Genomic DNA, 14,036 nt, shown 5'->3' on the forward strand with positions numbered 1-14,036 from the left:
TTGCCACTCGGTACAAGGGAAACCTAAACACAAGCCACTTTCCCATGGGAATAGGCAGGGTGTATGTAGGAATCTCTGACCTGTTCCCGATTACTCATGCCGAGCACAGGATGCTTCACATCAACGAGAGCTGAAACAAAACTTGGCTTAGTTAAAATTCGGACTTCCAGCTAAAGCTTACACCTGACGTAAGCAGAAAAAGTAAAGCCACACCAAGAAGGGGCATTTTCTTCCAGCACGTGACAGTCAGTGCTTTGTGATCCCTTCTCCTGGGAACTTGGTGCCCTCGTCGTGCCCCAACGGAGGCGGCAGCGGGCAGGCAGGCACACGGCCTGGGAAGTGGCACTGGAAAAGGCAGAGAGACAATGGGAGCAGGTATTTCATGCTGCTCGAGCTCTTCCGTTAAACAGAGTAAGATATCACGAAAATTGCTTTAAATAGTTTAAGCAACCAAGGTTCTGTAAATGTCACTGCTGTAAGCACAGTAGCTTCTTGGCTTTATGCAAGATTTTGTTTCAGGAGAAAGCAAAAGGAGAGAGTTTGGCAGATACAGACTCAGGGCTGACACTGCCCTAACGCCTGTGCAGGGGACCAGACAGGTTTCCTCTTCTTGAAGAGGAGGGTCTGAGCCAAGCCTTCTCCATTTTCCTGTGCAGCAGTAAGGAGAGCACGTGGGTTTTCTCTCCTCTGGATTTCCCAGGTGATCCTCAGGCAGTGCTGGGATGCAAACAAGTCCAGCTCTCCGTAAGCAGAGGCAGCGAGGCCACTGCTGGAGCCAGTACTGCATTTCAGGTTTGTTATCAGCCCCGATCAACCGTCCTCTTCCAGAGAGGCTCTGATAAGCCAACCCCAACCGCCAGCCCCACCAAACCTGTGTACACACACAGGTGGTGCTGCTGGAAGGAGCAGAGGGAGGAAGGAGCTCGCCCCACCTCACAGCAAGCCCTCAGGGGTTTGCCTCCAGCCTTTCCCCAGGTCTGCTGCCAGCCTGCTGCAGTGCAGAATCTCCAGCTTGCATCCGTGGTGCAAAACACACAGATCACCTACGGATCTGGGGCAGAAGGCATCCCAGGTGACGTCCAAGAACTTCTTCCCAAAGGAAAGAACAAATGCATTCGAGTGAGATGCTGACACAGTTTTAAGACAAGCTTGCTTTCTGTCCTGGAGATGCTCTACTTCAAGTCCCTCACAGCTGGTGCAAATCAGACCGGCCAGAGACGCTGCTGCCACTTCACTTCTGCAGCAGATTGCTTTCTGGTCATGGCAGCAATGAATCTACCCCTTACTTTGTTAGCCTACCCACAACAAAAAACCAACATACATTAGCTGAACTTCATAAAAAAAATCTAACCCAGTCCCCCAGCTTGCAGACATGCTCTGTATCATGCCATCTCAGCCTGTTGTTTTTTTTAAAGCAGGTTTTAGTTCATTTGTAATTCAAAAGAATTAGAGCCCATTTGCGATATAGGCTTATATATGGTCAGCAATCAGAACTTGGGGTATTCAGTGATGACTCAGGACCTACCCTTCAATCAATGCATTAGATAAATAGGAAAATAAGATAAACTGAGTAGACTCTTGTTGCCCAACTACTGCTTTTAGACAGATTGGTATTTCATCTGTACACACAGTCAAGCAAAAGCAACTCCATGGTGTAACCCTCCCAAGAAACAAAGGCATCTGAGGTCTGGGGGAACACAACAAAGGCGATGTGCCTGATCCATTGGGACCTGCAGAGGATCCCTGCTGCACTGGAAGTTCCAGTAGAGGCTCCCAAGCCACCCAGAAGCAGTCATCGTGTCATTGGGGTGCCTTTTGGAGCAAGCCCAGGACCCATTTCCATTTGGGACGGGGCACCTCTGCCATCAGCACTGCCAAAGCCACGACACCACAGCTGTCTGAGGACGCTGCATTATCACCCAAACTCTTCTGGTTTTGTGTAGGTCTAGGACAAAGTTCTCAGGTAATGATTTTCGTAAAGCTTCCTTAGATTGCCAGCCCTTGATGTTGGGACCTAAACCCCAGCACCTCCTCATGGCCATGACTTGAGTTGAATTCCCCTCTGCATGGCTGCCCCAGACATCCTCCCCCACTCCCATGGGGTCCTTCTGGAGCAGGGTGCAGCACACCATGAGCAGAGAAACCCCGAAGAGCAAACCTCAGCCAGCTCCATCGGGGAGCCCCCATTAAGGAGGGGAAGAGGCTGAATACTACCCTGGCCAGAGCCTGCTGGGATCTGTGGGGAGAGCAGAGCTGGAGTCAGAAACACAGCACACGTGTCCGAGATTTAACTTTCTGCAGTGTCCTGGTGACCTCAGGTAACCAGCTTCAAGGAGCTGGTTGTGATGCTCTGTGCTGAAGATGCTCAGGAGAAAGCAATGTAGTTCCCTATGAGCACCTGGCAAATAAATACCTGAAAGAAAAAAAACAAAAACAACAAAACGCACACAAAAAGACATGCTGTGTTTGTAAAATAGGAGAACAACATCAAGGGTACTGAGCATACCCCGTTTCTCCTGTGCCTTGGGCAGCACTGAACACCTCAGAGTCAGCGTGGCAGACTATGGAGAGAGACTGCAACAAATCTATAGTACCCGTGTCATGGAAATCCTTACTGACACACAAGGATGGATCAGAAGTCCTGAGCACCTAGCATATGGCTGGTCTTAAGGAAGTGAAAACAAACACTTAGAGCATAAGCTCAGAGAAATAATATAAGGCAGGCAACAGAATGTAAATAGTCTTTTCTTCCTTTTTGTAAAAGAAAGATGCTAAGAACAGATCTCCAGCGCAGTTTCTTGGCAGGAAGGATTTCCAGAGATGCAGCTAAGCAGAGATGGGTAAACCTGACTTATAACCTCTAACATCAAGATACAGCGTTGGACGCCAGCAAGAACACTGCATGCAGTTCTGAGTTCTCAGAAGGAGGTGTGAGAGCAGGGCAGGAGGCTCAGCGGTGCCGTAACCCCGCTCAGCTCCCACTGCAGGAGGAGGACCAGCAGCGGCTCCATGCCCGAGGGGCAGCAGCCGAGCACACGTCCCCAGCAGGCATGGCCAGGAAGGTCCTTGGACAGCTGAATCAGATGGTGCTGATCATGGCCAAACAAGCTCAGACCATGCAGCACGGTGCTGCCTGGGCATGGAAAGGAACAAATTCACCTGTGCACACCGGAGAGGCACAGCCCACCTCCGCAGGGGAAACGCACACTGCGTGCGAGATACAAGCTGCTGAAAGCTCCCTCCCTCTCCTCCACGCAGGGCTCGTGCCGACCTTTCAGGTGGGTTAAAAGAACAAACAAACAAGGTGCTAAACTTGCACCAGGAGCAGCGCAGCGAGTGGCGCACACAGCAGGCTCCGTACCGGCATGCTTCGGTTCTCTGCTCCAGCCTGAAGCAGTCAGCGCAGAACTTAATTTATCCCAAATGCCAGCAATAGCTGAGAAGTGTCCAAAGACGACTGCTTGCTCTGCCAAGTCCCTGGGTGCTACAGATGTTAACAGAAAGCTTCTCAGCCACGACCGACGTGGCTGGGTTTTGAAGCCCAAAGCCCTGCCCTTGTGCGTGCTGGCCGGGCACAGGGAGCAGCCGGGCACAGCACCGGCCACGCGCTGGCAGGGCAGCAGCACGGGGCCACCCGGGACACAGCAGCTCACATCCTGCACTTGTCTTCTGTAGAGCAGTGTATGGTGATAAATACGGCCAGTAACAGTCATCCTACAGCCACTGAACCCAGCAGCCAAGTTGCTCCAAGCAGCATGAAACAGAACACGAAGGCGGCACCATTAAAAGTTCCACATACCTTATCTTTAGTGGGTTTTGTTTTCTTTTTTTTTTTTTTTTGTCCCCCCTTGACTTGTGCTTTTTGTGCCTTCACCAGCCTACAAGCAAAGGACAGCCAGGGCTGAAGATTCGTACCAGAATTGTTCACTTGTGGGCAAAGGTCAGCGCAGAAAGCGCTGTCACTTCATTGCTAGTCAAACGAGGCAGATGAGTACAGAAGTCACAGCAGCCCAAAAGGTCCTTGTAAGCCACTGGACGGAAATTCAAAGCACACATGCTAGGGAAGGTGTCACTGGGCAACGTGCACTGACTGCTATGCCAAAACCAAAACCCTCCTCCCAGGCAGAAGGCAGCTGCCGGGGCCAGCACAGGAAGGATTTGCGCACCGCGGATGCATCATCTGTAAGTTATACCAAACTGTTTAGAAAAATGTGCTATGAGCACAAACAGCAGCTGACGAAAAAACCAAATTCAACCCATTCAAATAACAACTAATGAAGTCATCCGACCTTAAAAAGCGTGTACAGCAGCACATTAGCAGCAGCAATGCAGCCAGTCAGCTCAGAGCTGCAAGCCACAGGAAAAAACCCTTCCAAACAACACATGAGCTCATCGGCTTGAGTCATGCATTCAATTACCCACTCCTTAGATTGACAAATAACAAATTATCTTCATCAACAACAGGGGTCAACAAAACATACGGCTTGGAAGAAGGATGGAGTCCCTGCAGCTCTGTGCCTTCCAGCGCGGACACGAACCTCGCAGCACCGCTGTTGGAGCGTGGTGGTGAGGCTCCCAAACAGCATCGCCACCCTGTGCCCCCCGCTGGTGCTGGCAGAGCTGGAGCTGAGGGTCCGAAAGCAGGTGCTTGTCCCACTGCCCTGCACCGCCTTGTGGAGCAGAAGCCACCTCAGGAACAAGACCAAGAGGTCTCGGTTCCCACTGGGCACCCAGGAGACCAGCGGCGCATCGTGCTGGTCACAGGGGAGCGGGGTAGGTGGAGGCCGTCTGCTCTGCCCTTCATCGCCTCCTCCTCCTCAAGCAGGAAGGACAAAACCCATCCCTGCTGTGCAGTCGAACGGGAAGCACCTCACCTTGGTTGTGGGTGCTTCACAGCTTCACAAAGCCTTTCGCAGACCCAAGAGACCGCTCCCAGGCAGCTTCATCTCCAGTGGCAGGGACCTCGAGCAGTAACTGCTCCTTCGGTTTTGTGACCAGCCAGAAGTAAAACGTGCATTCAGAGTGCTCGGGGAGCCCAGACCTGCAGAGCACCCACCAGCAGCCTGCTCCACCTCCCTGCAGCACCCCGGTGGCCACGGGGTCCAGCGCTCAGCTCCGGGTGACATCCGCATCCAAAACCGCGCCTGGAGCCAGGAGCAAATCTGTTCCTGCAGCTCACACCACAGCAGCAGGCACCCGGGACGCCACGGAAACAGTCAGAAGTCAGTCCAGAATCGGGAATGTCGAGTGGGTTTGTTCTTTAGAAGAAAATCAAGATTGGTTTTATGCACAGAAGCTCCCACGGACAAAAAGAGTTTCTTCATGCCTCGCAGTTCAGATGTCCATAAAAGCGGCACAGCTGCACGCGGAGACAAAGGCAGCCTGTGAGGAGGCACCGCAGGGCACCAGAACAATCCGCATTGTTGCTAGACCACCAGACAAACACCGAGGCACGCTTGGGGACAAAAAAAACATTCAACAAGGCCCGAGTGACTGCGTGAAACACCTCCACAGCGCCGGCCTTGCGGAGTTGGCTGCCGCCAGCTCCCGAGGCTGTCCCCACGAGGGATGGCAGCACCGTGCTTGGAGGCCGGCAGCTTGAAGCCTACACAGGGAGCGGAGGCACGGGGCTCCCAGGCTCCCAGGAGGGAGGCCACAGCTTGCTGAAGGGCTGACACGGCCGAGCACCACTGCTCGGTGCCAAGACCTGGCCCCCAGCAGGAGCCGGCCCTGACGGCGAGGTGAGCGCAGCCCGACGCACGCTGCTGAGTGCTCTGCCTGCAGCCCAAACGGAATCACAGAATCATAAAGGTTGGAAAAGCCTCCGAGATCATCTGGTCCAACCATCCCCTACCACCATCACCCACTAAACCCTGTCCCTAACACCACATCCAGCCTTTCCTTGAACACCCCCAGGGACGGGGACTCCCCCACCTCTCTGAGCCACCCGTCCCAACGCCTGGCTGCTCTTCTGAGCAGAAATGTCTCCTCATTGCCAGCCTGAACCTTGAGAGCACGCCCTCCAGTCCTACCTCTAGTTATCTGCCAGCCTTCCCCTACAGCTGCTGCAGAGCACACCTCGCCCCAAAACCTCGGCTGGGGTCACGAAGCATCGCTTTGGCTGCTACGAAGAGAAAGGAGGGATTGCACCTGGTTGGGTTAGACAAAAGCACCGAGCGTTGCCCTTACAACGCAGACAGCCCCTACAAGAACAGGCACACACTGACCCAAGGAGACATTTAGGACGTGCCTGCATTTTGTCATGCAGTGAGCAGCACGGGCAGGGCTCTGGCCGGGTAGGATCAGCCCTGCACGACTTCTCCTCGTGCCTCAGCACAGACACTGCTGGCTCCCTGTACGGAGCTGAGAATCGGCTCAGGACACCTCACAGTCCAAAATAAATAAATAAAAAATCCCACACACAACACAAAACACACGCACGGTTCTTGGGACAAGAACCACAGGCAAAACAGCCCGACTGCTGCCAAAACCAGCAAAAACCAAGGGGCAGTCGTTGCTCTGGACGTGGCTGTGAGAGTGTGCGGGGAGCGACCTTGTGCAAAGCCAGGAACGTGGCATGAAAACCCCCAGATCTGCTGGGCAACTCAGAAGGAGAGATGGAAAGCAAGTTAAAGTGATGCTTAAAAAAATATTTGTTTTCTTTAAATGGAATAAAGTATTATTCCAGAGATAGACAGTATCACATGGTTTAATAGCCACAACATCTATAAAGCTATGGGTATGTAGAAGGCTTCTCACCAAGCAGAAGCCCCCTCGGACCAAGCTGAATCTCAGAACCGATGTCACAGCCTTGCTGTGAGCACGGCTCTTGCAGGAAGCATCAGACCCACGCTGGTGGTGTGGAGCAGACCCACGCCACGGTGGCCCTCCATGCCCCAAGGAAAGCTTCTTCCAGACTGCCTCAGGCAAAACCCAGCTCTCAGCAAAGCATTCAGCAAAACAGCAAAAACAGGCTGAGGATTTTCACCTCAAAGCTTCCTCCCTCCTCCTCAGCCTGAAATCAAATAGAAACTGGTATAACAGAAGGAATCTGGATCACTGCTCCTATGGTGATGAGCCTGGGCTGTCGGAGGGAGAAGAGGGGTAGAGGAAAGTTTGGGGAAGAAAACAAGAGCAGCGAGGTTGTGAAACCCCAGCTCTGAAAGTTCAGCTTGCAGCGTCGCTCTTTGTGAGCCCGGCAGAGAGATGCTCTGCTCCTCAGTGAGAGAGGGAGGCAGGGAGCTGCCTGAGGAAAACGTGCCAGGGAACAGCTGGAAACAAAAGCTGAAGGGGATGGGGCGGGGAAGGAGGAGACATTTTACACGGGTTTTCCTCTGCAGTTTATAGCCAAGGCCAACAGACGCAGACAAGTTCATCTCGCGATCTAGAAAAATCAAAACCTATTGGCTTTTAAAAAACAAGCTCAAAAAATAAAGAAAAACATCATTCCAGTTATTAGGAGAGCATCCCACCCACTTCAGATTCATCCCACTCATTCGACATCACCTTCGTGGACCTGAGGCTCAGGCATACAGCAGCCACCTAGAAGCAAAGCCTTTATGCAGTGTTAGAGGCAGTGAGAACTGCCCAGGCAACAGAGAGCTCAGCAGAGTAAGTGCCCAGCATTGCAAAAACACAGCCCTGCTGGAAGGTGACGCGTGCACAACAGCCTCACACGCTGAGCATCCTCCGTCCCGACCTGAGAGAGCAGAAGACGTCCAGGCCTGCTGGGGACTTGGTCCCCTGGAGCAGAGATGGAGCTGCAGGACTGCACGTTCAGGAATAATTTTACCCAAAGGAAAAGTAAATGAGGGAGAACTACGAGATACCGGAGTGGTTTCCAACCCAACGCCTGCTCCGATGAGATCAGTTCTGCATCCCTGATGACCACGGAAAAAAAAAGTCCTGAAGGACACCGATGCGAGTGCTGGCAGCCGCGAGGACCTGCTGTAACAAACCCTCTCCGCTCTTTCAGCAGCTTGAGGAGATTCCCAGCAGCACGATCAGCCTGTCTGAGCCGGGGCATTCCCCACAGACCCATCCTGCAGCCACGACAGGGACGTGATGGCGAGGCTCCTTTTAGAACATCCTGCCTCAAATCCAACTCCCAGCAGAGCGCTAAAACCTCAAAATGAAGCATTATTCCCGTTCCTACAGCCCTGCCACTGCCCCAGATCTTGCCAAGCAGGGGTGCACCCCACAATATTTGCTCATATTCTCAGGGGGGATGGCGAGCTGTCAGGTGTACAGAGCTGCATGTTTAAAGCAGAACTGCTCGCCTGCGTGCTTCTGAGCATCCAGAGGTGGGTCACTCAACGACAGCATCCTCGGGTAACAGCACCACGAGTTGTGCTCGAATGCAGCTGCTGAGCCCCAGACGGGGCCGGGGTCTCCCTGCGGAGGGCCCGGTGACATCCCTGCCCTGCAGTGGCACCTTCCCCTGCTGCTGTACGGAGACCAGAGCGCAGCAGACCTGAGCTTCCCTCCTCATGACTTTCTTAATACAAACTGAGAACAGAAAAAATACAAAATAAAATAATCTATTCCCCTTCCAATCAAACCCATCTGCTCAGAAACATGCTCCGCTCCTTCCCGAGCACATGGCTCTCCTCTTCCATGGGAGCAGCAGCAGGTGAGGGGGAAGACTCAGCCACAGAAAAAGCATCCGATCACGTGAGGCTGAGCGGGGAGCACATTGCATTCGTGTCTGAGCGCTGAGGGCAGCCCAGGCCCTACTCCTGCTGCACGCCGAGCACCTTGGCCCACGCCGCGGCGGCATCCGCGCCTGCCGGGCAGCGGCTCCGGGTGAGTCAGGCCGTGGGGCTGCGGCACGGCGCAGGGCAGCCTCGTCAGCAAGCCAACTAACGAGCTCGGCAGGATTGTTTCAGCACACTGACAATGAGATGGTCCCGAGAGGACGGGTGACACGGCGCTGACGGGGCATCGGGGCTGGCTGCGGGCGAGCACACGGCCACTGCTCGGCTCAGCGCTCGCAGCCCCGCAGAGTCCGGCTTCCACCCGTCCAAGGGCCAGGACAGGACCCTCGGGGGCAGCAAAAGCACTGAAGGGACAAGCGAGCCGTGGAGGTGGCTCCTGTCTGTGGGCAAGGCACGTGGTCCTGCTCTGAGGCAGCTCGGACACCGCCACAGGGCTGGAAACCTGCCTGCTGCACCTCGGGAGCACGGCTGAGAGGGAAAAGCTTTTGGGGAAAGGCAGGGTTCTGGCTCACGGGTGAGGTCTGCCAGCTGTCAGGAGTAGCAGGGGGCTCTGAGAGCAGCAGCCTGCTTCCACAGCAGCAGATTTGGGAAGTTTGAGGGGGAAAAAGCTGGGAAGAACAACGCTGGAAGCTCAGAAATCAGAACCGTAGCGTTCTCCCGAAAGCTCACATTTTCCCTAAAATACTAGGGAGGATGCTTGCTTAGGGCTTTCTGAAGCTGAGCAAGAAGCAGCAAAATACAATGCCACCTCAGCTAGAAACCCTCCTGGGGCAGGGGTGACAATGTCCAGCCACATGGCACAAGCAGCAGCCCCTGGGGACAGACCCTGCTCCTCACCAGGAGCACGCTCAGCCTCACACTCCTCAACACCAACACTCTCAGCGGCTTCAGTAGCAACCCAGTGAGGAACACAGGTGAGAGCTGGACGCCAAATCTCCGTTCACACTGCCTCTGCTGAGCCTCCAGAAGCTCCGTGCCTGGTGTCTGGTGTCGCACAGGGTGCCACGCCACAGGGCGACGCTGAGAAGCGGGGTTTTGGGATCCTGGACGAGGGCAGAGAGAAGCAACCACGATGCTTTAAGACCCATCACACAGCCCTCCAGGCTTTCAGAACTGGGTGGGAGCAAGCAGAGGCTCCTTGCTGCTTAGAGCTCCCAAAGGAGATGCTGGTAGGAAAAGGGCTCTCTTATCCCTTGGCCGCCCACTTCTCCAACACCTCACTGCTCGCGGAGCGAAGAATCCCTCTGACTGCTTTCTAGACATCAGGTGTAGGGCAGGTAAGCAGGAAAAGATCCAGGGCTTCATTTACAGAGTTTCCCTTTTAAAAGGTGTGCCTCCCCAGAGCCGAAAGGAAGGTATTTCACCCTGCATTTCTAAAGCCTGCATCCAAACAGCTGTCCTTGGCCAAATGACCCCGCTGGGACAGCGCGTGGGCACCCTACTTACCCCTTCCCCAACACAGGTTGGGTACAAGGGATCTGAGCATGAGCCGAGACACGTCCCTGTCACCATGCGACCTAAAGCACGATCCTTTTCACACTGATCAGGGCAAGTTTTGTCTTCAGGAGAGAAAAAAACAGGCATGTGCCTGCGCATCGAGGGCCAGTCTCCATCAGCACACGCAGCGAGGCTTCCCCTGCCGGTACGCACAGCCCAGCTGATCAGAGACGGAGGAAACCTGACTGCCAGGGCTGTCAGGAATCTCTCTGGTATCAAATTCACTCAGATTTCAAAGCTGCTCAATCTGATTATCCAAAAGGCATGCAGTTGCAGAAGGAACAGAGACTATCGAGGCATATATTGCTGTAATAAAAACAGCACGTGACCCAATTCCCTAATTAGCAATAGGTTCAATTGCCTACAGAAGATGAGGGGAGGTTTTGAAAACGTTATTTCTTTTTCAAGAAATAGACAGCGTTACCTCGTTGTTACGAACAGCGGGTACAGAGATAAACCTGCTACAGCCACAGCAACAGCTCTTTGGGCTCTGCACATGCATCAGGGAGCCCACCACACGCTCCCTTTCCAATTGTCCGCATTATTCCTGCATCACTAGCCTCAAAACAACGGTGTTATTGGAAGACAACTCCATCGTTAACACCGCACCTAAAACAAACGCTCCTCACTCCTCTCCATGCAGCGGGCGCTACGCTCCGGGTGCTTCAGGGATGCAAAGGCTTCAGGCAGCTGCCCAGCATCTCCTCGAATGCAAACCGCACAAGCGCAGCCAGACATCCAAACAGATGAATGATCCCACAGCCTCCTAGTTCCAGAATTTGCTACTCTCGTTTCACAACTACCCTGACTTCTGAGTCACTGCCTCCCCGTGAGTATCTGCAGAGCAGGTGCGCTCTTGCATCAGCTCCTACGGAGATGGCAGCAGCTCGGGGGGCCGAGCACAGCATCGGGAGGCGAGCCACGCCGCTCCCGTACGCTCCGTGTTCAGCCAGCTTCAATTCAGAGCCCCCAGAAGCACCCGATCCTCCCGGATCCCTGTTTACAGACAGAACAGGGCACCAACCGCTCCAGCCCTCGGGCCAGCTGCGGCGCTGGGGCAGGATCTGAATTGCGCTGCTTCTGTCGAGCCCCTGGGGCCGTTATTTCGCATCGAGGCCGGGGAGAAGGATGACAGATTGAACATCACCCCAGGACCTGCACCCTGCCAGGCCGTGTTACGCTTTGACTGCGGCGAGGGGACGCAGGAAATAGCACAGCGCCACTCCTTGGCTCTTAATTACGGTCTTGTGACACTGTACTTAATGGTCTGTCAGGGGCTCCATTATAAGCCGTGATGTTTGCAGGAGGGGCACAAACCACGCCGTGCTCAGCAGCCGGCCACCCAGCGCTACCAGCTCTGCTCTGGCAGCACCGCTCCCGCTCTGCTCCCGTTCTTTTGTTCCGGGCCCTGCTTCCTTCTAGCGCGGCTCAGCCCTGGCGTTAACCCCTGTGGAGATAATGGAGAAGCTGCCCGGGCTCTGTGAGCAGGCCGTGGAGGCAGAGCCCGGCTCGGTGACGGCCCCATAGACCCGAGCTATGGGGTCGGTGCTTTGAGGGGGCACCGGCAGCTCCGCCAGACCCTTGGGGGAACCCCATAAGCAGTGGCAGCCTCCCCGCTGCCAGGAGCACACACCCCAATGGGAAGCATTGTAGGGACACAGGGACAAACCCAACCCTGCAAAACCAACCCCATAAAACCCCAAATGACCCAACCCAACCCAAAACAACCCAAAAAACCCACCCCAACCCCCAAAAAAACCACCCCAACCCCCAAAAAAACCCACCCCAGCCCCCCGCTCACCGTTGCTGTAGGCGTAGGGGGACTCGGACGCCCCGTCCTGGAGGCTCTCCAGGATCTCGCCCTTGCCCACGTCGCTGTCCCCCACCAGCAGGAATTTCAGCAGGTAGTCGTAGCTCTTCACCGGGCTGCCCTGCGTCCCCATCGCCCCTGGCTCGGCCGGGAGGCTCAGGCCGCATTCCAGGGCTGCTGCTGCTGCTGCTGCTGCTCCGCCGCCGGGCCCGGGGCAGCCTCGGCTCTGGGGGCTGAGCCCCGGAGCCCCGCCGCCACCCCCGCTCCTCGGTCCCTGCCCCAGCCCCGGCCCCGCGCTCAGCTCCGCGCCGGGCGCCCCGGGGCCGGGCCGCAGCCTCCGCCTGGCGCCGCGCAGCGCCCGCTCGGCCCGAGGAGAGGCGGCGGCCGCGCCCCGCCCCGCGGCTGTCAGCGCGCCTCGCCATAGGGCGGGAGGCACGTCCGTCACACCTCGCCCCGCCCCTCTCGGGGGGGAGGGGGTGGAGGGAGGTGCGGTGGGGAACTACGAGTCCCGGCGTGCTCCGCGCGGGTGGGGGCGGTGGAAAGAGCGGGCGCGGCGGCGCGGGGAGTGATGGGAACGCGAGGCTGGGAGGGGGACGGAGGGGCGAGGCCGGGAACCGCGCCCCCCCATGGCTGCCCCCGCGGGGACAACGAGCCCCGGGCAGGGGGACCCCAGGGACACCCCCAGGGCCCCCCTGGACCCCCAGAGGGACCCTATGGACCCCAGAGGGACCCCGTGGATCCCAGAGGGACCCCATTGTCCCCCCCAGGAGGACCCTCTGGATCTCCACAGGGACTCCATGGCCACCCCGAGTGACCCCATAGCCACCCAGGGGGACCCCACGGACCCCCAGCTCCTGCTCCGGCTCTGGCGGATCAGGAATCAGGGTCTGGCTCCACAGCGGGGCTCAGCCCCACACTGTCTCACAGCCCCTCTGCCTGCCTGCCCCCCGAAAAAAACCTCTCCTCTGGTCGTTTCCAAAGAGCAGTGGGGTCAGAGGTGTTGGGGGAGCAGCCAGATCCCCCTGCTGTGTGACAGCCTGCGAGGGGAGGCAGGGCACGGAGCACAAGTTCAACCCTTACAAGCCCTCAGAGAATCCCCTCCACTCAGCGCCACTGCTTAATTCCTGGAGCACCCCCAGATTCCCTTGGGTGGAGCGGGAGGGCGATGGGCTGGATGGGATGGGTGGGGGCGCTGGGCAGGGAGCGGGGCAGTCAGAAGGGGCTCGGGGGGCTGGGAGCCGCAGGCACGGGGATGCTGGGCAGCCCCATGGCAGCCTCTTCTGCCAGGAATCAGAACCATTAGGGCTGGGAAAGCCCTCTGAAATCATCAGGTCCAACCGTCCCCCTACCACCAGTGTCACCCACTGAACCATGTCCCTAAGCACCAGGTTCATTTATCCTGCTCCAGCCGCGAGGGTTTGGAAGCCTCCCCAGAAGCGGGGCAACCTGCAACAGGAGCAGAAGGGGGAATGACCACCAGCACCAGCCCTCAGCCGAATGAGGAGCTCCGGGCACCGAGACCTGAGCACCGTGCACGGGACTGGGGCCGCCCGCTCTGTGCCTTGCTCCCCGGGGGCACGGTTGGCTCTCCCCGCCCCGCTGTGTGTCCGTCTGCGTCCGTCTGTCCGGGCTGAGCCTGCTGCCACATCCCAGGGCGTTCGCTGCCTTTGTTCAGGGCCTGGCAGGCGGCTGGGAGCCAGCGCTGCGGCAGGGCTGGGGGCGAGCCGGGGGGAGGCCTGGCGGTGGGCACGGATCCAGCCCCGCGTGCCCCCGCCTCGGTGGTCCCAGCCCAGCTCCCTCCCCGTGCCGAAGGGCTGGAGCTCATTTGCTGCCTCGGAGCCGCACGATCTCAGCTCCCTCGGGAGGGCTTGTTTTGATGAGGCTTTTGTTAAAATAACCTCCCCGCAGTCACTGAAAATGCATGAGGAAGCACAGAGCGCTCAGCTCGCAGCCGCGGCCCTGGTGCGCTGTATAAAGTGGCACAAAATCACCCCCCTGCAGCAGGCCCGGGC

General features: G+C 56.7%; 1 protein-coding gene across 1 annotated transcript in view; it reads right to left on the reverse strand.

Moving 5' to 3' along the window:
* RAB40C (RAB40C, member RAS oncogene family) overlaps window positions 1–12,293 on the reverse strand; it is a 31,714-nt gene extending 19,421 nt beyond the window's left edge. Inside the window, exon 1 of the mRNA XM_032197487.1 lies at window positions 12,016–12,293. Within this exon, the coding sequence (XP_032053378.1) occupies window positions 12,016–12,157 (142 nt within the window). The 5' untranslated portion in view covers window positions 12,158–12,293. The remainder of the gene's footprint in view (window positions 1–12,015) is intronic.
* Window positions 12,294–14,036: the final 1,743 nt, after the last annotated feature.

Source organism: Aythya fuligula, chromosome 15 (genome assembly GCF_009819795.1).
Source record: "Aythya fuligula isolate bAytFul2 chromosome 15, bAytFul2.pri, whole genome shotgun sequence".
NCBI classification, from domain to species: Eukaryota; Metazoa; Chordata; class Aves; order Anseriformes; family Anatidae; genus Aythya; species Aythya fuligula.